The 24,735-nt window shown below is 40.8% G+C and overlaps 1 protein-coding gene across 2 annotated transcripts; it reads left to right on the top strand.

Moving 5' to 3' along the window:
* The first annotated feature begins 3,083 nt into the window (after positions 1-3,083).
* On the top strand, positions 3,084-23,609 carry Eif2d (eukaryotic translation initiation factor 2D). 2 transcript variants are annotated; one of them, XM_071600129.1, is made up of 15 exons: positions 3,084-3,300; positions 4,153-4,343; positions 5,751-5,834; positions 6,318-6,408; positions 10,067-10,174; positions 12,427-12,671; positions 13,125-13,242; positions 15,022-15,124; positions 15,502-15,605; positions 15,727-15,876; positions 16,255-16,344; positions 17,556-17,651; positions 18,828-18,948; positions 21,369-21,543; positions 23,423-23,609. In XM_071600129.1, the coding sequence occupies exons 1-15, from the start codon at positions 3,245-3,247 to the stop codon at positions 23,491-23,493; spliced, it is 1,803 nt and encodes a 600-aa protein (XP_071456230.1). In that variant the 5' UTR covers positions 3,084-3,244; the 3' UTR covers positions 23,494-23,609. The 2 variants fall into 2 exon arrangements, with proteins under 2 accessions (XP_071456230.1, XP_027790633.2); XM_027934832.2 differs by having other exon boundaries at positions 3,085-3,300; positions 15,079-15,124.
* The last annotated feature ends 1,126 nt before the right edge of the window (positions 23,610-24,735 follow it).

Here is a 24,735-nt window from a genome sequence, read left to right on the forward strand (position 1 = left end):
TATTCAAATATTTTGTTCAATTTATATTGGGTTATTAACTTCCTTAATATTTAGTTTTGATAGGCCCAAATCTTTATCATATCGGATTAGATCCTGACTTCCTTAACAAGACTCCTAAAATGCAAGAAATAAAATAAAGAATTAATAAATGGGATGGATTCAAACTAAAAAGCTTCTTTTCAGCAAAAGAAACAATCAATGAGGTGAAGAGAGAGCCTATATTTTGGGATCAAATTTTTGCCACACACGTCAGATAGAGCACTAATCTCCAGGATATATAAAGAACTCAAACTTAACCTAAAAAACAAACAACCCAATCAATAAATGGGCTAAGGAGCTGAACAGACACTTGTCAGAAGAAGATATATATTTGAACAACAAATATATGAACAAAATGTTTAATGTCTTTAGTAATTAGAGAAATGCAAAACAAAACTACTCTAAGATTTCATCTCACACCAGTGAGAATGGCAGTTATAAAGAATACAGACAACAAAAAATGTTGGTGAGGATGTGGGGGAAAGGGCACACTCATACATTGCTGGTGGAACTGCAAATTGGTACTACCAATCTGGAAAGCTGTATGGAACTATCCCACTCCTTGGTATTTACCCAAAGGACTTAAAATCACCATACTTTAATAATGCAGCCACATCAATGTTTATAGCAGTTCAATTCACAGTAGCTGAATTGTGGACGCAAACTAGATGCCCTTCAATAGATGAATGGATGAAGAACTGTGGTGTATATACACAATGGAATTTTACTCAGCATTAAAAGACAATAAAATTGTGGCATTTTCAGGTAAATGGATGGAGTTGGAGAATATCATGCTAAGCAAAGTAAGCCAATCCCCAAAAACCAAAGTCTGAATGTTCTCTCTGATAAGTGGATGCTGATTCATAGTGGGGGTGGGGGGCATAGGAAAAATGGAGAAACTTTGATGGGGCAAAGGGGAGGGAGGAGTGAGAAGGGGGAATGGGGGTAGGAAAGATGGTGGAATGAGATGGACATCATTACCCTAGGTACTTGTATGACTGCACATATGGTACGATGATACATTGTGTACAACCAGAGAAATGAAAAGTTGTGCTGCAGTTGTGTACAATGAATCAAAATGGGTTCTGCTGTCATACAGACCTAATTAAAATTAATTAATTAATTAATAAAAAATTAGTTTTGAGAGTTCTTTATATATTATAAACACAAATCCCTTTTCCTAATCTTTAGCTTATCTTTTCATTTTCTTCATTTTTTCCCCCAAAGATTTCTTTCTTTTTAATTGAAAAATCAAATGGTATATATTTATTGTATATAACTGTTTTTTTAAAAAAATATTTACCCATTGTAGGATGGCTAAATTGAGCTAATTAGCACATGTATTTCTTCACATACTTATCTCTTTTTTGGTGAGAACACTTAGTAACTACTCTCAGCAATTTTCAAGATCTTAACATGTTTTTGAAGAGCAGAATTTATTAATTTTGATGAAATTAAAATTACCATGTTAAGATCATTGTATTGTCTTGAGCAACTAATAAAAATAAAATAAAATAATAAAATTACCAGTATTTATTTTTATAGATCATGATTATTGTGTCCTTTCTAAAAAGTCTTTGCTTAATACTGGGTCACAAGATGTCTCATTATTCTTAGAAGTTTTCTGAATCATATTTTTCATTTAGATCTATAATCTGTCTTAAGTTCATATTTGAATAGCATAAAGGTAGGGATCAAAATTTAGTTCTTGCCCAGCACAGTGGCACCTGCCTGTAATTCTAGCAGCTTGGGAGGCTGAGGCAGGAGTCTTTTCATGACTTTGTAGCTTTATAGTACTGAATGGTATTCCACTGTTGGATGGATCACAGTTTACTTATTCATCTACATACCGAAGGATATCTTGGTTGCTTTCGGGTTTGTTAATTCTGTATCATACACCCCAAAGGTGACCAAGTGGGTTTTCAAGGAGGAGGAGACTTGGCATTGTTCTCTCCTGGGATCCTCTGACTTTGGTCTTGTGACTGAGGTATTTCAGAATAAAGGCCTGATGTGTCAAAGGTTTAGTAGGTGGAGGGCAGTCTCTTCAGGAGGCCTATCTTTGGACAGTTCATGTGAAATTCTCCTTTATGCAACTGTCAATGAATTAAACAAATAGGATTTTTTTTTTTATTGGTGAAAGGACACACAACTCTAAAGTTTTAATATGCAAATTTATAACGAGGTAGAGGCAGGGACCCCAGGTGTTTAAATCCTTGCTTCCAGGGTACATGGTTGTTACTCTAGGGAAACCTAATCTTTCTGCCCAGGCTGCTTGACTACCTGGGGCAAACCTAAACCAAGAGTGGATTCTGTGTTACTATCATTATCACCTATGTAAATTAAAAATTATGGAGGAAGGTTAGAAGTTTAGCTCATTGGTAGAGTGCTTGCCTAACATGCAAAAGTTTAGCTCATTGGTAGAGTGCTTGCCTAGTATGCAAAAGTTTAGCTCATTGGTAGAGTGCTTGCCTAACATCCAAAAGACCCTAACATGCAAAAGACCTTGCCTAACATGCAAAAGGTACTCCAGAGGTTGAGGCAGGAGAAGTACAAGTTCAAGGCCTTTCTCAGCAAATTAGGGAGGCCCTGTCTCAAAATAAAAAATAAAAAGGACTTGAGTTGTAGTTCAGAGGTAAAGAGAAAGCCATCCTAGGGTTAATCTCTAGTACAAAAAAAATAAATAAATAATTAAAAATCAGGGAGAAGAATATCCTAGGTGAGGCCTCTAGTTTACAATTTTTACATTATTAAATAAAATACTTGAAGAGAAGCATTCAAAAGGACTGCAAACTTAATTCATTTAATTATGCAGAATTGAGTCAATTTGGAATTGGAGCTTGCAGGGTTTCTCTTCAACGCAGAATCTAACGCTAATGGGTTGGAAGGACTGAACTAAAAGCTCTGTTGGTGCAGTAGGATCCCTAGAGACCTGCAGGCTCAGAGCGACCTGGGCTATGATGTTCCCGGGCCCCTCCCTGGCCCTGCTTCAGTTCCTGGCCTCGCCACTAGGGGCGGCCGCCAGCCTCCGCAGTGACTACGGCCGCAAAGCTGCGCGACCCGGATTTCCAGCCGGGCACTTTTCGCGGCGGGGCCCCCAGCATGGCTGCCCCCAGGGCCTCAGCCCGGGGAGGCTTCATGGTCTCACTTTCCTGACACTCTCTGGTTTCTGTGTTCTTCTTGTCTTCCCCCGGCTACCCCAGCAGACATGTTCGCCAAGGCCTTTCGGGTCAAGTCCAACACGGCCATCAAGGGGTCGGACAGGTGAGGGAGCTAAAGGGTTTCTGCCCACGAGGCCTCAGACATCTCTGGCCCCATCGGCTTAAATCCCTCCCTGGGCTCGGTCAGATGACCTGGGGCAGGGGCAGAGGCCGAGGAGACAAAGGGAAAGGTTAGTTACGTTTTGAAGATGAGAATGAAAAGAGGCCTGATTTATCTCCTAGGCTTTCTTTTGCATATTTTATTGAGATTAAAAGAAAATATAACTCAGCGTTACTGACTGCAGACTGTAAGGTGTTATCGCGGGTGTAAATATGAAGGAATTCAAGGCCCTTGCCCTCCACAGAGTTTAGAACTCCTTGGGAAAGATGGGGGTCCGAGAACTGAAACTATAGGAGAGGTGTGTGGGAGAGACAGCTGGAGGGTGAGGTGGGCGGGGATAAGGCACATGTGGTAAGAATCATGTCTATTCAGACAGTGTTGCAAGTAGTTATTGTATCAGGAATTTTGGAACCAGTGTTCTATAGGTATCATTCTTGGTACCATGGTGTAACTATTTAATTATGAGCTAACAGATTTATCAAACATGAGAAGGGACTGGGTCTGAAGGTGTAGGCATGGAATCAGGAGGGCAGGGCTGGGTTTCCTATGTCAAATGACTTTAGTTGTTCACTGGGCCTCTGTTTTCTTATCTTTAAAATGGAAAGATGTGCCCAGGAATATGTGAAAATAAATGAGACACTAGATGAGAGAGAGAATAGGATTTTGGAAGAGTATGCTTAATAAACTAGGCAGTTTTTCCTTGGCCTGTATGATTTTATAGTGAGTCTTCTGAATTCTCCATATTTATTAAAGTCCATAAGGTAGCATTTATGGTACTGGTGTGCTTTTCTGCAGGAGAAAACTTAGGGCTGATGTGACATCTGCCTTCCCCACCTTCGGAACTGATCAGGTTTCTGTGCTAATACCTGGAAAGGAGGAGCTCAACATTGTGAAGCTGTATGCTCACAAAGGGGATGCAGTGACTGTTTATATGAGTGGCGGTAACCCCATCCTATTTGAACTGGAGAAAAATCTATATCCAACAGGTATGGCAACAGCATGGCCATTACTGTAGTCCTTGCCTAACATCTGCTTCTCTCTCTTGTTTCATTAGCATGGCTCCCATAAATCAAACAATGGTATCTCTCAATACCATTCCTAAAGGTCTTTGAAGACCCACTGTTCCTAGAATTGGATCTTGTAAGATCAGAAACTGCTATAAAAAGGAGTGGCAGGGGTGGGGGAAGAACTAACAAAGAAAGTGGAGGGGTTACAGAGGGAAATTCTGAAATAAAGGAGCAATGCAGAGGAGTTCCCAGTTGATTAACAAGAGATAGAGCTGTGTTCTTGCAAAGGATGGAATTTCAGGGTATGTAAGAAATATTCTTTAAGATATCTATAACAGGATTTTTCTTCCTTCCATTCTTCCTACCTTCATTCCTAGTACTGGGGATTGAACCCAGGGGCACTTTACCTATGGGCCACATCCCCAGCCCTTTTTATTTTGAGACAGGGTTTTGCGAAGTTGTTTAGGGCTTCATCAGGTTGCTGAGATTGGCCTGGAATTTGCAGTTCTCCTGCCTCAACCTCTCAAGTTGCTGAGATTACAGGCATGTAGCACCATTCTTAGCCGTAACAACATTTTCTTAAGATACTGAAGAAAAATACTGTGGTAGGAAAGAAGCTGGATTAATTAAGCTACATATCCAGCTTGTGATGTGCTTCAGTTGGGATATCTTACAGAGATTCTCTTTTAGACTCTGACTGTTTGTCTAGGATTCTTTTTTAAAATATTTTTTTAGTTATACCTGGACACAATACCTTTATTTTGTTTATTTATTTTTGTGTATTGCTGAAGATTGAACTCAGTGCCTCACATGTGCAAAGCAAGTGCTCTGCCACTGAGCCACAACCCCAGCCCTTGTCTAGGATTCTTTGCTATCACTCTTTGTCACCAATCTCAGAGATTCACTAGCTGCTGATATCTATTTTGTTGCTTGGGGATTTTCTTCGAGTAAGATTGGCTTCAACAGTGTAGTCTGTAGGCCACCACTACCCCTACCACTGCTTCTCTACTAATCACTATAGAAACGGAATAAAAATAATAAACATGAAAAATTTCAAAATTTCTTATAGACTGACTCTGTTCTTAGGTCACTTACTTCTTAGGTCATAAGTGACAGCCTCATTGGTTCTCTGCCTCCACTTTAATTCACTGGGACCATTTTCTGCAGCCGCAATCCAGAGGGAACAATGGGTGCCTTCAGGTCTCAGGTGACACTCAGTTCCTTAGGTCTCTGTTTTCCTCAAGAATGAAAGCTCTTGGCACCCCTTTAGAACCTCTTTTTCTAACTTTGAGTTCAGTTTCCTTCTGTATTCTAATTAATGTGATTATGCAAGTTCCCTGTCAAATTGACCTTTTGATAGTGTCTTCTGGGTCTTTTTTTGTACAGTGTACACACTGTGGTCCTATCCTGATCTTCTACCAACCTTTACAACATGGCCTCTGGTACTTGAAAAACTGGTTGGGGGAGCAGGTAAGAGGATTTTCCTAAATTTTGGCTATTGCCTGAAACTGCTTAGTAAAGGTCAATTAACTAAATAAATTACGCATTTCTTATGTTCATATGGTTGAAAAATAGAATTTTTCCTCTGTGTGTGTTATACCCCTTGGTGGATTGGTTCCACGAGTTCTCTGGGCCTGTCCAACTTTGTTGTAGCCTTATATAAGTGATGTTAAGGTATACCATGAACTACCATATACTGTACTTAAGTCAATAAACTGTATTTAGGGAACTAGCACAAGATAGATAATGGCCTAGGACACTCAACCTGGTGCTTCTATGTGACAGTTGGCCCCCCTAAAGTGAGGGCTGATACTCAAGTTGCTGTTTAAAATTTTCATTATAAATAACATAGCATAGTAAGTGTTTCTTTGTCAATTTCATAAAAAATGATGAAGTAAAATATGGATTGAGATGGAGACAGAAAGTAAGCTGTAATGCTTTTACTTGATGCAGATTTGATGCTGCCAGGATTAGTGGTGCCCCCTGCTGGTCTGCCTCAGGTCCAGAAGGGTGACCTCTGTGCCATTGCCTTGGTGGGAAACAGGTACTGTATCATGCAGCTATTTCTTTCATGGGGAAACCTAGGTAAAAGGGAGATGAAGGGAAATGACAACATCCAAAACATACAGACAAAAGGTTGAAAGAGAAAACAGGTCTTTCTGCAAGAAGCATATAGTAAGCCATGGGGACCATGGCAGTAAGTCTGTGGAGTATCTGTATATTTGGGCTTAGAGTATTTGCCTCTGGTGTGGCTGCTGCCTTTAAAAAAACATTTTATTTAAAAAATAATTTTAGATTTTTAGAAAAATGCAAAGATAGTACAGTGTTCTGATAATACTCTTTATCCAGTTTCCACTGATGGCAACATCTTACATAACCATAGTGTAGCTACCAGAACTAAGAAATTAATATTGGGACAATACTGTTAACTAGAGACTTTAATATATTTTTCCACTAGTATCTTTTTTCCATTCAAGGATCCATCCTAGGGTAGCACATTGCATGTAGTTGCCATGTCTTCTAGGCTCCTTCAGTTTGTGACATTTCATTCTTTAATGTTTATTTTTTAGTTTTAGGGGGACATAATATCTTTATTTTATTTTTATGTGGTGCTGAGGATCGAACCCAGTGCCTCATGCATGCTAGGTGAGCACTGTACCACTGAGCTACAACCCCAGCCCCACTATTTTAATTTATAATGGAATAATTTTTAGTACATCTGTAGGTAATACATTTGTAGATGAGTCAACCATCACCTTTCTGCTTCTTTTTAAAAATAAATTAAGAAGTAATTGTATGAGCAATTCTGAAAAATTAAAAGACCCCCTCATCCCAAATTCTTTTCTTCTAGAAGTAGCCATTATCATTTTTTGGGGGAGGGGAGGTACTGGGGATTGAACTCAGTGGCACTTGACCACTGAGCCACATCCCCAGTCCTATTTTGTATTTTATTAGAGACAAGATCTTATTGAGTTGCTTAGCACCTCACTTTTGCTGAGGCTGGCTCACGATTCTCCTGCCTCAGCCTCCCAAGCCACTGGGATTACAGGCATGTACCACCACACCCAGCTGAAGTAGCCATTATCATTTTGATGTGCTCTTTTCAATTCATATATATATTTGTATATAAAAATGCATGATTTGGAGCCGAGGGTGTAGCTCAGTGGTAGAGTGCTTGCCTTGCATATATATGAGGCCCTGGGTTTTGTTTTGTTTTTTAGTACCAAGGATATTGAGCCACATACCCACATCTCCAGCCCTTTTTATTTTGAGACAGAGTCTCATTAAGTTGCTGAGGCTGGTCTCAAAGTTTGACCCTCCTGCCTCAGCCTCCTGAGCTGCTGGGATTACAAGTGAGCACCACCATCCCTGGCAGAGGCCCTGGGTTTAAGCACTTCAAATAAAACAAAACATGATTTGAATACATGTATTGAGAAATACAAAATAATATGTTTATGTTTTGTTTTTCACTTATATAGTGTGGACATTTTCCATTTCTGTATAAAAAGATTTCTGTCAAATCTTTTTACCTGCTATGTGGTGGACACCTCCTATGTTGGTGGACATTGAGGTTGCCTCTAATTTGTCTCTATTACAAACAATATCTTCTTGATGCCTCTAGGGATTCCAGTGTCAATATTTTTCTAGAACAGATACTGAAAAGTAGAAGTGTTAAGCTAAAGATCTGTTCTGCTTCCCTTTTAAAACAGTAACAGTTTTCATTCCTACTGTTTTCGTCAACCTTTTTGCTGCTGACTAAAAGATCTGACCAGAACAACTGTAGAGGAGGAAAAGTTTATTTGGGGGCTTTTGGTTTCAGAGGTCTCAAGTCTATAGACAGCAGACTCCATTCCTCAGGGCCCAAGGTGAGGCTGAATATCATGGCAGAAGAGTGTGGCAGAGGGAAGCAGCTCACATGATAATCAGGAAGCAGAGAGAGACTAAGCTCAGCTCACCAAATATATACCCCAAAGGCATACCCCTAGTGACCTACCTCTTTCAGCCACACTCTACCCACCTTCAGTTACCACTTAGTTAAACTCTGTCAGGGAATTAATTCACTGATTGGGTTAAGACTCTTACAACCCAATCGTTTCTCCTGTGAACCTTCTTGCATTGTCTCACATGGGCACCTTTTGGGGACACCTCACACCCAAACCATAACATCTACCTATAGCACATATGGAGTCTATTTCTATACTCTCACCAACACTAGATTTGATGGGTCATTTTTATCTTGTTGTTCTAATAAATGAAAAATGACATCTCATTATTTTAATCATTGCTTGTCTTGTGATACTGGGAATTGAACCCAGGAGCATTCTAGCATTAAGCTACATCCCAGCTCTTTTTTATTTTGAGTCAGGGTCTATCTAAGTTGCTGAGGCTGGCTTCAAACTTGTGATCCTCCTGCCTCACCCTTCCAAGTCACTGGGATTACAGGCATGTGCCACCATACCTAGATAATCATTGCTTCTTTGAGAGAGAAGGAGAGGTATACATGAGAGGAGTCAGTATGTAAGATCTTTATTTCAGCTAGTCATTTCACTTGAATGTTTTTGAAACTAAGCACCTAGAAACCTTTTTTTTTTTTAACCTGTAGCAGAAATATAGGTGAAGACAATCATGTGTCATTAGTTTTCTCCTGCAAGATTATATTCAACTACATAAATGGATATTTGGCCTGCTCAGTTTAGCTTTTAGGATATATATGGGGCTGGAGCTTGGGGATGGATCAGGGCATTGATAGGGGCACACTGGGTTTGTTAAAAGTACAGTCACATTTAGAATTGGAGTTTTTGAGCCATTAACCTTGGTGGGGTAGAATCAAAAGACCCCTCTTTTAAGAACTGGGAAAGAAGCCAGATTCAAAGTTTCTGTGGTAGATTCGGATCTGTAGGCACAGTAAGTGAAGCCACCACATTTAGTAAAATATAATTTAAGTTCAGCTATTGGGATCTCTGCCCTTGAATCCAGGCTCCCTTGCCAGGCTTATGAATCCCCAACTATTACCCACCTGGTTACCCACTTTCACAGGCCATGTGCGATCAACATTGAGTAACACCAGGATGACAGACATTTCTCACTTGGGTTTTGGGAGTTTTTGCTGCTACTGGAAATGTGGCTTTGGGTATCCTGGCAACACACCGTTCTCAGATGTTCAGTTACACAGGGCAAGCCCTGTGGTAAAGAGCCAGCTCAGAAGGAACTTCTCTCATGAGCTCCACTGATCAACTCCTTCCTGTGGCATCTCTTAGCCTTATCTCTGGCAGCTTATTTCAGCCAGTGTGTGTAGCTGGTCTTTTATCCAACTGTTTGTGTCCTATTAGTATAGATTTCTCCTCCAGAGAACCTCCTTATAGGATGATGGCTATAATTTCTTTAAGGTAGAGGAGACCATTTATATTTTTGAAATTAAAGGAAGGGAACTCCCATTACCCTTCTAAGGCTGCCTGGGTTTAATTGATAATAGGTATAAAACAGAGCCAGTGATCATGTCAGGAGAGAAATACTTAGAAGGACAATGTTTGGTCAAGAGTGTTTGAAAGTAATATTTATAGATAATTTGAAGAAAATTGAGAGTGGACTTAATGACTCAAAATTTTGTGATACTAGTGACCACGTAGGAGGAAAGACAGTGTGAACGTGTGCCCTCCTGGTAGACTTTCCCTGACCCTTGTCTCTGGCCTTTTTCTTCCTAGAGCCCCTATAGCAATCGGAGTAGCTGCCATGTCCACTGCTGAGATGCTGACTTCAGGTCTGAAGGGAAGGGGCTTTTCTGTGCTCCACACTTACCAGGATCACTTGTGGTGGGTACAGCATTTTTTCTGCTTACAGGGAGCTGAAGTAGGTGGAGATAGAACCTGGGATTAAGAAATAGCAAAGTATTGTTCCTAGCCAGGTCCTTAGTCAAATTGCTGACCCCAGATCATCATTTCCTGGCCAGATGTGGGGAAAAAAAACTTTTTTTGCCTGTTCAGACAAAAAATTGGAATGAATTTTATTTTCTGGGTGAATTTTAGACTCCTAGACCTGGAAGAGGATCTCCGGGTTGGCCATTCTGTCCTTTAGTAGGGGTGATTCTTTTTTTTTTTTAGTTCTAGTCAGTCTGGCCTAATCTGCGATGACATCTTAGCATCTGACTCTGGGATGAGTACTTTGGAATCCAAGTAAAAGCAGGGTAGACTCTAGACACCAGGATGATGACTAATTACTCTTGTATTATTCAATCCCATTCTAAGATCTTCGTCTCTCATTATGGAAGTAAAATATTCTGGCTAACAGTTGCTTTCCAGAGCCATATGCTAGTTCATTTCCTGTTTTTAATTTTTTTCTTTTGTTTATTTTGTTTTCTTATTTAATGAAAACAGTAAATAGTGTTTTTCTCAAAAGTAGTATTAAACCGGTCTTTAAGCCAAGTGTTGTGGCCTGTTGGTATAGATTTCTCCTTACATTTTCTAGTCCAGTCTTGGTTGTTCACTTTATAAGTGTTGGCTCAGCCCTACTTTGTTGGAGGTTACAACCTCATTAGCCTCTTTAATCAAAATTAAAAAAAAAAAAAAATTAAACATATATTTGAGGGCAGATGAGTGACATTCTCCTAGAACCTTTTTTCATTGTTGTTCTATTGTTTTGGGGGGACTTTTTGTGTACTGGGGATTGAACCCAGGGGCACTGAACCCAGGGGCATACTGAGCTACAACTCTATCCCTGTTTTATTATTTATTTTAAGAAAGGGTCCTACTGCATTGCTTAGGGTGTCACTAAGTTGCTGAGGCTGGCTTTGAACTATGATCCTGATCCTCTTGCCTCAGTCTCCCAGGTCACTGAGATTGTAGGTATACACCACCACACCTAGCAAAAATTTGTTTTCTAATTCTCAGTCTGGGCCATAGCAATCAAGGTCATATCTTAAGTTGTTTTATCAGCAACTGCCTCTCCCTTCCACCTCAACTTGAAAACACTTTGTTTTTAGGCCTCGGGTTGTAGCTCAGTGGTAGAGCACTTGCCTAGCATGTGTGAGGCACTGAGTTCAATTTTCAGTACCACATATAAATAAATAAAATAAAGGTCTATTGACAACTAAAAAAATTATTAATTTTTTTTTTTTAATTTACCCAATCAGAATAGCTTAAACGTTCAATTTGGTGTCACTATTAAAAATGCTAGCTGGGTGCAGTGGCACATGCCTATAATTCCAGTGGCTTGGGAGGCTGAGGCAGGAGGATCAAGAGTTCAAAGCCAGCCTTAGCAAAAGCGAGGTTCTGAGCAACTCAGTGAGACCTTGTCTTTGAATAAAATACAAAATAGGACTGGGAATGTGGCTCAGTGGTCAAGTACCCCTGAGTTCAATCCCCAGTTTAAAAAAAAAAAAAAAAAAAAAAGTTAATAAGCCTTGCTGTAACTATCAGTTAAAACTTGGTTTGATTGACATAATCTTGGCCAAGATAAAGCCTTTTACCTCCCTGTACACTGTGCTGGGTGGCATCAATTATTTTTCTTGTCTTCCTGAGGTTTGGGAATAAACCATAGTAATCTTGACTTTGCAAGTTAGATTGCATTTGATTTTTAACACTGATTCTGTATCCTTTGAGCAGTCTAGGTATTTGTAATTTGTTACATAGACTGAACCCTGGGTTTGAGGTTCACCAAACCGGGACTATAGATACATTTGCAATCTTAATCTTGTAACTTAATTCAAAATGGTTTATTATTTTTTGCTCATATAAAAGAAGTAATTTTATGGGTTTATCTTAAGCAGCTCTTTCTTTAATCTTTCTCAGTCTTAGGAGCTCTATTAATAATACAGTTATTCCCTTGGGCTAAAGAGGAGGCAAGAATTATTCTCCTCATTTCAGAGATGCAGAAACCAAGGCCTGGAATTTTTCTGGGTCCATAATTGAATGGAAAGAATTGAGATAAGAGCCCAGGCCCTTTGCTCTCTCCAGGATGCTCTTACTGTTGGCTCTTGCTAGCCTGAGCTCCTAGCTAACTCCTCCCTGACCAGGGAAGGGGAGTGCTATGGCTGCTGCTTGCTGTTTCTGATATAAGATTTTTCTAGGCGATCTGGAGACAAGTCCTCTCCACCTTCAATTGCTCCACTGGTATTGGATCCTGCAGATCTTAGTGAAGAGAAGGTGGACTCTACCTTTCAGGAAGATCTGAGATGCCTGACTCTGGAGGGGAAGGAGGAAGAAAATGGGGAGGTTCATCAGGCATGTGAGGAGAAGTCCCTCTCAGAAACCTCAGAGGACACCAGTGCTGGGGTCCTGAGCCAAGACTCCACAGACAGCAGACCTCTTCAAGGTGTGGCTCTGGGAGTAGAAGGCCCATCCCTTCCCCTGCTGACTAGAGTGGCACTGATGTTCTGGGAGAGCACAGCAGAGTTATTTTTGTGAAGGTGGTACAGTAACCTTGTGACCTGTTCTGAGAGTTCATTCCACAGAAGTCATGTCTCCTTGGGTGCCAGTCTGCCCTAGCACTTGGACTGTTTGCAGCTAGAGAGCCCCCTAGGGTTTCTTCTGGGTCTGATTTCTCTGGGTGAATGCCCCTGGCTTTGTGGGACTTTGTAGCTTAACTCCTTCTCTGGGGTCAGCCTTCTTTGCAGGTTCAGTGCTCGAGAGATTGAAAGCTTTGGTACCTGGGTGTGTGTCCTACTCAAGAGCCAAGGGTTAGGTGGGGATGGAGCTGGGCCAGAGAGGTTTCTTGTACTGTACCAGGTATTCTATAAAGGATGTATTTCTTGTCTTTTCCTTGCAGAGCAAATGGACGAACTGTTGCAGCAGTGCTTCTTGCATGCTTTGAAATGCAGAGTCAGAAAGGCTGACCTTCCGTTACTCACCAGCACTTTGCTGGGCAGCCACATGTTTTCTTGCTGGTATGGAAGGCACTGATGTGGGCTGGAGGCCAGGGTCTGGGTCTTTTGTTCCTTGGCAGTAAGGCAGAGCAGGGCAGGACTAATGAGGAACTGGTGGAATGACATGCTGTGGGTAGAATGGTGGGTCTGGTAAGCAGATTTGGTTCTGGGTTTTAAAAACTTAAATCTAGCCAGTGAAGGATGTTGAGGAAATGGAAGGTTGAAATTCCTAAGATCTTTGAATGCTGCCTCTGCTGTGGTGGTTCTGGGCTGTTTCTCACGTATTAGTCAACATGTTCAGGCACAGGAAGAGTCTCCAGGCAGCCTCTTGTCAGGAGACTTCTTCTAGAATGTTTCATACCCTCATACTTCTGAAAAGTAAGTGGACCATATCAGGTTGTATTAAGAGGAAGAATAGGTGTGAGGACCCCACCTTACCCATGATAGGCCATCAGGAAAGGCAGTGTTACACATGAACAGAAGCTTGATTTAGAAGACAGCTATGTGAACACTCTTGCTAGCTCCTCAGGGTATTTTACCAAGGCAGATTTCAGTTAGTTACTGGGTTTCTCTGAGCCCCAATTTCCAGTACTCATTGAATTGCTGTAAAGATTACACAGCCTGATATAAAACAGGCACTCATTAGATACTGTTATTTCAGGAAATTTGCTTATTCATTTTCATCCTAAAGTTGAACTTTTTTCTGAGCATCCTGCTTTGTTTTTTCCAGAACCGGAAATTAAGCCCAAGGCTTTTATATGCTAGGCAAATGTTCAACCAGTGAACCATATCCCCAGCCCTTTTTATTTTATTTTGAGATAAGGTTTCAGTAAATTGCCCAGAATGGCCTTGAACTTGGAATCCTCCTGCCTCAGCCTCTCAAGATAGTAGGATTACAGACATGTGCTATTATGCCCAGCTCTTGCTGACTTTTTAAAAAGTGGTTTCTAATCTGGTCTCTTTCCCATGAACATGTGGGCTGCTTTAAAGGCTTAGTGTGCAAGTGTGACATCTAGAGTATGTGAAGAGATTCTTGGTAATTTGTCCTGACCTTACTGGGTTATAAGTAACAGAGAAAGGAGTCCTAAGTATCCTTTAAGAGAGTTGTTAAACTGGAGAACCTTCTAGAAGGGCTCCCTGGTATTGTTGAATATGACATTTTGGGAGAGGTTTAAGTTCAGAGGGGAGGAAAAATTTATAGCTTTCATTAGGACTCTTTTATCCCCAAACAAATTACTCTATAACAGGAATCTTTTCTGTAAAAGAACAGGGAGTCAATATTTTAGGTCAGTCTCTTGTACCTTCTTTTCCCACTATTTATACTAATGTGACCATCCATAGGCAATGGGTAAATGATAGATATTACTGGACTGGGTTCCAGGGTGTACCCTGTTCAACTTTGTTGAACCCTGCTCAAGATCTGGCAGTCCGCAGTGTGACCTTGCTGTTGGAAAGGTTCACCTTGAAGTAGAACTTTTGAGGCCATGGAAGGGTTGAGAGGAATCTGAAGCTACATCCAATTCAATAGCCACTAGCCACATGTGACCAATTAAGTTTAAATTAATTGAAAGACAATACAATTTAAAATTCAGGTCCTTGGTCACAGTAGGCACATTTCAGGTACTTAATAGCCACATAGATGGCTACCACACTAGAGAGCACAGAAACACTGCATCTTTATGGAAAGTGCTATTGGGCATTCCTCTCCAATGCTGCCACCAGGCAGAGTTCTAGAACAGTGGCTTCTCTCTGAGTGTTGGGGAAGAAGGCTGAGGAAAAAGGCCTTTGTCTTCATGTCAGGCAGGTCCCGCCATTACTTCTCTGTTGGCTTAACTTGCCTTTTCCATCTGCCGTCAGCCCTGAAGGACGACAACTGGACATAAAGAAGTCAAGCTACAAAAAGGTAAGCAGGTGCCTTCTCTGCATACCCACATAGAGTTGTGGAGGGACATATGATGGACACTAGGGCTCAGGCTAGAATTAAGTTTTTTATTTAAGGGAGAATAAACACATTCCCTGGGCTGAGCCAGATTGGGGGGCACCCTCTCCCCTCTTGACCCCTTTATATCTAATTAGATTTGTGACAGAATACCCCTGTTAGTTTCTTGCAGTTTCTTGTTCCTGATCTGCATAGCAAAGGCCTTCCTATACGTAGTTAGATAAGGGCAAGGACTGTCTTGTAGCCTCCAGTTCCCACTTAGGTTGGTCAGGCACTTCCAAGATGCTCGGTATGTTTGTAGAGTTGATGAAGTCCCCTCCCACTGGCCCTGTCTCCCCTAGCTCTCTAAGTTCCTGCAGCACATGCAGCAGGAGCAGATTATACAGGTGAAGGAGCTGAGCAAAGGGGTGGAGAGCGTTGTGGCTGTGGACTGGAAGCACCCAAGGTGAGTGCAGGGGGCCTGGCCACTGTAGTGCAGCGGGCCCTGGGGCACCTGGGCCACGGACTGGGGATTGCCAAGATACTAGTATAAAATGTGTTTTTTCTTTCCTTCTGCTGGGTTTTAGGATCACATCTTTCATCATACCCGAACCCTCCCCGACCTCCCAGACTGTCCAGGAGGGTAGCAGGGAACAGCCCTATCACCCTCCAGACATAAAACCCCTCTACTGTGTCCCAGCCAGCATGACCCTGCTCTTCCAGGAGTCTGGCCACAAGTGAGTTTTTGGAGAGCAGCACTGCTCTGCCTGTGTGGTGTTCTGGCCTACACTTCCTCTCTCTCAACCTGAGTAGTGTTCTTCTGTGATTGGCAAAACCTGCTCTGCCCCTGTCTCCTATCCTCCCAAATCCAGCTTCAAGCCTTCTTCCACAAGGATGTTTCTTTGCACTAAGATGAATGAGAGAATAAGTCTCTCTGTTTTCTTCTGTAGTTTTCCTTCACAGAGTTGTGCTTGCCTTGGTCAGGAAAAGGGAAGAAAATAGAGGTCAAAAACCAATTAAGGAAAGTGTCCTGCTGAGCAGGGAGTGAGTCTGGGTATTTGCAGTTTGTCTCCTGGCACAGCTCACACTAACCCTGGTCATTTCTCCTTTCCTAGGAAGGGGAGCATTCTTGAGGTCAATGAGGTCCGAACGATCATCATTGACTACGCCAAGAAAAATGAGCTGGTAGATACACACAACAAAAAGTGAGTGGAGGAGGAAAATGATATCTTTCTTTTATAGGTTGTCATCTTCAGCAAACATAAATACACTTGGGGAGGGTTGGGGCATAGAAAATCTCAACATCTTACAAACAAGGGAGACCAGTGTTTCCAAACCACAGACTGTAGGCATCTAGATTTGTTAGCTAGGGTGCTCAGATCTGTGAGTATTGTCAACATTGACTACAGACTGAGTAAAGAGTACCTCCTTGGGTACATCCACCTCTGATCTTTAAGTGCATATGGCTGTTGTGAAGAATAGAATTCACTTTAAAAAACTGTTAACCTATGTTAAGTGCATGTACTAATACATAACAGCTAGTCCTACTATTATGTATAGTTATACACCAATAATAGTTTTTTTAAAAAGAGCCTTATAAAGGACCAGTCATTCTGTAGCCATAGAATTTTTGAAATAGAAGACAAAGAAGCCACAATTTAAACAAATTTTATCCGAAACCATTGTTGCTTTTTGGTATTGTTTTCTTTTTTTATATATTATTTTCATAATAAGTGGACATAGAGAGTATGCTACCAGATGGAGAGAGTTCCATTAATTTTTTTGTATTTTACTTAAAAAGTCACTGTCATGCTTAGAAAGTTGAGACTCCCCAGCCTCATTTAATGCTCTCTTTTTTTAATATTTAACTTTGTTTACTTATTTTTATTTATTGATTTATTGATTGATTGATTGTAGTGCTGGGGTAGAACCCAGGACCTCACTCACGCTAGGCAAGTGTTCTACCACTGAGCTATACCCTGAGCTCTAGGTTATTATTTTAATTGTACAAATTTATGGAGTAGTGTGTGATAGTTCAATACATGTGTACAGGGTGTAATGATCATACTGGGGTAGTTAGTATTTACTTCCCTGCTTTCTGTCTTCCTTCCTTGTCAGCCTACTGTGAAATTAAACCTAGAAAGCTGTGGTTCCATGGTTAGTTAGTAGCAGAACTGAACTCAGAATCCCGGTCTTCAGATTTATCTTACCCCACATTCCCTTTCCTGACCTGCTCTTCTTCCTAGGAAAGTGAACTTGCATTTGCACCAATAGAGCATCCTGCCTGATAAACTCTTTATACAACTCAGTCTCATCCTAAATGACAATAAAAGACACACGAGAGAAATTTTGAGTCAGCTCTTGGATCAGAAGGCTTGAGTCTTAGATTTCTGTATTGTTTCTTCTTTCTCTATAGTCTGGTGAAATTGGATCCCATCCTTTGTGACTGCATCTTAGAGAAAGATGAACAGCACACAGTTGTGAAGCTTCCATGGGACAGTCTCCTGACCAGGTAACAGATTGGCTGCCCCCTCTCCAACTTTTCTCTTCTCTTCACTTAATATCTAACATGTTGAATTTCAACATCATCATTCTCATAGTCTATGACTTTCTTTCTGTAATTCAAATCATGTCAGTCTACATATACACAGGCTTGAGCAATTCTAATGTGGAGGTTCATTGGGACAATTGGAGCTGACAAGACATATAAAAACTTAAGAGGAAGAAAGAAAAGGAACATAATTAAAGATAAAAATTTTGACAGGAGAGGCAAGAGACTGGAGGGAATTGTCTAAAGTAGTCAAAGGAAAGATTATTTTTTAAAATATTTTTTTAGTTATAGTTGGACACAATACCTTTATTTTATTTATTTATTTTTATGTGGTGCTGAAGATTGAACCCAGTGCCTCACCCATGCTAGGCAAACACTCTACCAACTGAGCTACAACCCTAGCCCAGGAAAGATTCTTAATAGTTCTTTTCCACAGAACCATAACTAAAAATAATTTATATCAGGAGTCAGCAAACTACAGCTTGTGGGCCAAACCTGGCCTGCTACTTGTTTCAGTAAATAAAGTTTAATTGGAACACAGCTGTACTCATTTATGTGTTGTGTACAGAATGCTTTGCTATAACGGCCGAATTGAGTAGTTGGTATAGACCAGATGGCCTATAAAATCTAAAATATTTTTTTTGTGGCTCTTTATAGAAAAGTGTGTCAATTCTGATTTGTATGACACCAGGAGAAAATTTGATGAGGTAAGTGTATGAATTCCTTGTGATAAAGGTGTTCTATTAAAAAACACATTATTAAAACATGTTAAAAATGTGAAGCCATACTCAGAGGCAAAGCTGGGTGAGTTATGTTCTTGAGACAGGTAGTAACCTCCAAACTCGCAGAGTCTCAGAAGGCCAGACCAATGGACAGTTTGCAGGATCTAAAGTCATTGATGCTCCTTGGGTCTCAACTTTGCTCATTGGGGGAGTGTTAAAAGATATACATTTCTGGTCAGAAATACTGACTAGATTGGTGCAGCTCCCTAGGTGATTTGAATGATTCCGACACACAGCCAAGTTGCAAACCACTACCTACAAGATCTGCTTATACCCACGCGCCTGCTGGTAGTGCAGTATGATGAGATGGGTTCTGTTGGCTCAATCAGTTTATGACTCATAATTCTCATTTCAGGTGTTTGGAAAAATTACAGCCTGCCTATCAAGTGACCTTTCCTGGACAAGAGCCCATTGTGAAGAAAGGGAAAATCTGTCCAATTGACATCACCCTTGCACAGAGGGCTTCTAATAAAAAGGTAATTTTTAAAAAGACATAAAGTTTGAGGAGGAGGATTTAATGTCCCTGCTAAGTTCTAGTCTCTCTAGTATGATTAGAAGTTTTTAGACTGACTTGAAACCTGGGTCGGATGCTGTATAATAGGTTGAGCTGACCCTGTTTCCTTATTGCCCACTAGGATTTTGTGCTAGGAAACTTGCTTAGAACCTGTTTCCAAAAGAAAATAAGATTTTATTTAAAATTTTTTTTCTTGGTATTACATTATAGGCTTTCACCCCTTAACAACATGTTCTATTACCTCTTGGGCTTTGCTCAATGAAAAAAAAAAAAATTGCTAAGGAACTGAATATATTTAGCTTGACAACACAAAGTTGTGGTGAACAAACAGTATCTATCCTCAAATATGTGAAAAGCTGTCCTTTGCAAAAGTGGTGCTCTTATTCTGTAAGCCTTGAGAAGACAGACATAGGATTATTGGGTAGGAATCCCGATATCTGTTTGAACCTAAGTTCAAAAGAGAACTTTTCAGAAGCATCTGGTTACAAGCATGTGCTTTGGAATTAGACCTGAGTACAAATACAGACTTTGCCTCACTTTTTGACCTCAGCAAGTTACTTTATTTCCTTTTGCCTGAATTTTCTTATGTAAAAAATGGAGATATTTACCTACCTTGTGTAATACCTACTTTATGAGGATCCAATGAAAGAATATGCATGAGTGAAGCACTTAGAATAGTACTTGGCAAATAAGCAGTCAATAAATGACAACCAGTCATAATAGCTTTAATAATAATTAGAAAGTCACTATTTATTATTTATGTGCCATACATTATACTAAACAATTTATGTTGTATGTGAATGTATTAAACACTAATTTTCTATTAAAATGCCAATTAGAATTGTCCAAAATTGAAATTGATGCTTCATGAAGTAGTTATTTTATGGAGGTCTCTAAGCAAAGATTAGGTGATCACTTGTTGGGAGAAAGTATAGTTGGGGACTCATGCATCAGGGAGGGGGTTGGCTACCTGATGTGTATTTTATTTATTTATTTATTTTGGGGGGGCAGTGGTGATACTAAGGATTGAACCCAGGGGTGATTTACCACTAGCTACACCTAGCCCTTTTATTTTATTTTGAGATAGGGTCTCACTAAGTTGCTGAGGCTGACCTCAAACTTGCAATCCTGCTGCCTCAGTCTCTTGAGTTACTACGCTCGTAGTCATGAGCCACCACACCTGGCCAGAATTGTGATTTTTTTTTTTTTTAAAGGATAGCTGAGCATGGTGGCACATGCCTATAATTACAGAGACTTGGGAGACTGAGGCAGGAGGATCACAAGTTCGAAGCCAGCCTTGGCAATTTAGTGAGATCCTCAGCAATTTAGCAAGAACTGTCTCAAAAAATAAAAAAGGACTGGGGATATCGCTTAGTGGTAAGGTACTACTGGGTTCATTCCCTGGTACCAAAATAAAAATTAATAACTTCAAAAAAGGATTAATATATTTATTTATTATGTGAATGTTACATTCTTATTTGTGAAGTTGATAAAAATAGAAAAGTGCAACTGTTGCTATCTAGAATAATTATTGTTAATTTATTTATACATGTGCTTATTGTTTCTTTTTTAAGTTATCTTTTTTTTTGGCAGTGTTAGGGATTAAAATCAGGGACTCACACATGCCAGGCAAGTGCCCTACCACTGAGCCACATCCCTAGTCCCCTCATTTTTATGTTAAAAAGATCCCTATCTTTTGTAAGTTAATACTGAAATATTTATAGGTGAAATAAGGATTTGCTGGAAGGATTTACTTTAAAGTACTGGAGAAGTTGGGAATGAATGGGGATGTGCATGAATCGAGATTGACTATGAGTTGCTAATTGTTGAAACTGATATTGGGTACAGATGATGTTCAGTATACTGTTCTACTTTTATTTATGTTTTAAATTCTCCATGGTAAAGAAGTATACATCATATGTTATATGTGGATAGAGAGTATCTATCCCCCTAAATATATAACACAATAATTAGATGGAACTGAACTTGGTGGTGTACACCTGTAATCCCAGCAGCTCAGGAGGCTGAGGCAGGAGGATTGTGAGTTGGAAGCCAGCCTCAGCAACTTAGTGAGACCCTGTCTCTAAAAACTAAAATATAAATATTAAAAAGGGCTGGGGATGTGGCTCAGTGGTTAAAGGCCTATGGGTTCAACCCCCAGTACCAAAAAAATAAATAAAAATAAAAATAATAATTGGTTGGAGTAGAGAGAATCGTTTTAGAAGCACAAAATAAGAAAAGTACCATGGTGATAAGGATGGTGAGCCCTCAGAGAATACTGAGGGTGAGGAGGCTATTGAGGCTCTGGAAAGCCCTATGGAGGGGAGGATGTGCAATCAGCACCACCATCAGTCTACTGTCCTCACTGTCCACCCCCCTCAGGTGACTGTGGTCCGGAACTTGGAACCCTATGGTCTGGACCCATACTCAGTGGCTGCCATCCTCCAGCAACGATGTCAGGCCAGCACCACCGTCACTCCTGCCCCCGGGGCCAAGGACAGCCTGCAGGTGCAGATCCAGGGAAACCAGGTGCACCACCTTGGCTGGCTGTTGCTTGGTGAGCATCTCCTCCAAAGAGCATTGGCACTGGGCTAGTTTGGCAAAGATCTTCCTGCCAACTCACCTTGGTGTAGTTATCTTGATACCTGTATATATGTACACACACACACACACACACACACACACACACAGGTCCTTGACTTACCAATTGTGCAACTTCATAATGTGCCAAAGTGATACACATTCAGTAGAAACTGCTTCAGGATTTGAATTTTGAGCTTTTACTAGGATCGCCATATCCCCTCGATACTCTCTTGAGAGGCTCCTAATCATGTGATCACAGAGGCAAACAACAGGTACTCCAGTGGATGGTGCTGCTGACCTATGGTGTTTGGTGGGTTAGGTGTAATGCATGCATTTTTTATTTAACCATATTTTCCATTCACAATGTTTTTCTGGGGGAACATAACCCCATCATAAATTGAGAAGCATACCTACATACACATGTGTATATGTCATTTTAGCAGCTGACAAGGGGTGAAACCAATGTTTGAACCAGATCTTTGTCCCTTCCCAATTCAACACTTTTTCTACCATATACACTTATTTTCTCCCTGAGCTTCCCTTTTCTATAAAACATTTATTGAGCACCCAAACCATGCTAGGCACTTTGCTGGACTTTTGGCAGGCAGCTCCTTAATCATAATGCTGCTGAAGGACTGTTATTTGTATTGCAAATGAGGAAACTGAGGCCCAGAGAGGTCCACTAACTTGCCCTGAGTTCACCTGACTCTTAAGTGCTGCACCTGGGCTTAGAGTGTGTTCATTCTCCAGAACCCAAGTTCTTTCTACCCCACTGGGTCACCCGGCCAGCCTCCTGCTTGTCTCAATTCAAACCATTCTCCGTGTCACTTCCCGGGTCAGCTTTCTAAAACAAATATGCTCACATCACTCCCCTCTAAAACACTCTGTATGCCTCTTCAGTGCCTTCAGAGTTAACTCCTGAACTTGTTACCTAGTCTGTCTTAGCCTGACCCCAAGCTTTCCCCCAGGCTTTTCATGGCTCCCACACTGTCTCAGCCTCAGTCTTGCCAATCCTTTGTTGTTCCCCAAATACAGAAAGCATATCACACTTTTCCTGTATTCACCTGGACTGTCCCCTTGGCTCACATGCCCTTCCACAGCCTGAATCTGCCTGCCCTCATTGGCCCACCTCAGGGGCCCTATCCTTTTCCTTAAATGAGCATTTTTTAAATGGTTGATGTAGCACTTCCCAATTGTGTTTATATTTCTGGCTGGTGTCTATAGCTTGGCTAATACTTTCTAATGTCTGAGCTGTCTGTTAGACTATGTTCCTTGAGGCAGTGACCTTGTATTTTTCATGCTTGTCACATCTTCAGGGCTTGGCACATAGTAAATGCTCAATAAGCAAATTTATTTTATGATCTTAGGAAGTACCAAGAACTGACTTGCAGGTTTGAGCCCCTTCATGTGAAGAAACCCATGTGAGAGGTGCTGAGTAGAAACACAGGGGAAAATAGACAGGCACACAGTTGAACACAGTCACATACATTCTCTTCCATAAGAAAACTAGAAGTACTATTTTCCAGCGAACCTGGAAGGCAGATGGCCATATGAAAATTACTGAAGAATGAACTTGGGCTTTGAGGTGTGGGGTAAATGGTCCATCTCAAAAGGCAGTCCCAGGAAGATGAGCTTCAGCCGGATGTAGACAAACATATCCCGAGTTGGGAATAATTAGAGCAGAGTCTTGATAGCAAGAATACTGGGGCAAAGAGGGCTGGGAGATTGGTGTGGGCCATGGGCCAGGCCAAGGAGTGACATTGTGAGACAAAGGAGAAATCATGGTAGGGCTGGTGGGGAGCGGGAGAGTGAGTTCCTGCTCCACTGAGCAGTTTCTGTTTTTTGGATTGTAGAAGAATATCATCTCCCTCGAAAACACATCCAAGGCCTAGAAAAGGCCCCCAAACCTGGCAAGAAGAAGTGACACACTATTGTTTCATGCAGTGGATCCAGTGGAAATCCAAGCCCTGAGCTGGTAATTTATATGAGCATTTTCAGATTTTGTGAATAAAAAATATAATTCTTTACCAAAAATTTAAATCCCGATTTAAATCTGACTCCCTTCTTGTTTCCTCCACTTAATGAAAAATGTACTAACTTTTAAAGTCAGAAGCACTTGAAATCAACAGAAGAAGCTGCTGTGTGATGCTTTTGTTCCATTCAGGTGGTTTTGATGTTCAGTTGGCTCCTGCTTTCAAGTTAGGATAGCCCATTCAAAGACTTCCTGTTTCTCAAGCCCCTCTCCCAAATAGTTCATGGCCTCTTGTTTATCTGCTCCTACTACCTAGTTAACCTCCTAATCCCCACATAGTCCCTTCACATCTCTAAAAGTTAGTCATTCAGAAAGTAGAACCTGTCTATGGCCATCAATCAAGGCAACAGAGGAAAGAATTGACTCTAAATTGCAGCAGATTAGGATAGAAAGACATAACAATATGGGTTTCTGTATGACTATGATTTTCCCCCAACTTTAGCACACTGCCACTAAAAACTAGGTTTATAATGTAACTTCGAGGTGAGACCTTTGCTACAGGGAAGTGTCTTAGCCCACAAATGTCTTCTTTAGCCCTGCCTTCTTAGCTTGGGGTTCACAGAAGAGGTCTTCAGAAAGTCTGAACAAGATTCGTATGACATTTTCCTAAGAAAGGAACCATGCTTTTGTCCAATTCTAAAGGGATCACTGGATGCCAGAACATATCCAGAACCATTGCTCTCCCCTTCCTCAGTTAGTAGAAGTCATTTCTGTGACCATAGCTCTCCTCATACAATAGGAACAAGAGTGGCACTAAACTCCTTAAATAGTTCTTGATTTTACCATCAAGAAACAATTACACTTCAATATACTTCCTTTTTTCTTTCCCATCTCACTTTTTTAAAAAAACTGAGACTTGCAAGGCCATTCACAGCCTCCACAGATTACCCATCTGAGGCTTGAAAAGGAGGAAAGAGATGGGTGTGAAGATGTGTATGGGGTCCCCCACCGTTTGCTCTCAGTTCCAGAATAGCCTTTTTCACTGGTAAATCAAGTCCTTAATTTCACTAATCCTGTCTCTACTGGCCTGAGCATATAGAACCAGAAAAGGACTTCTAGAAACTGACCCCAAAGAGGATCCTAGTACAACAAAACCAGAATCTGATCTGAGGGAGTAGAATATGTACAGTAGAA

The sequence above is a fragment of the Marmota flaviventris genome, chromosome 12, assembly GCF_047511675.1.
Source record: "Marmota flaviventris isolate mMarFla1 chromosome 12, mMarFla1.hap1, whole genome shotgun sequence".
NCBI classification, from domain to species: Eukaryota; Metazoa; Chordata; class Mammalia; order Rodentia; family Sciuridae; genus Marmota; species Marmota flaviventris.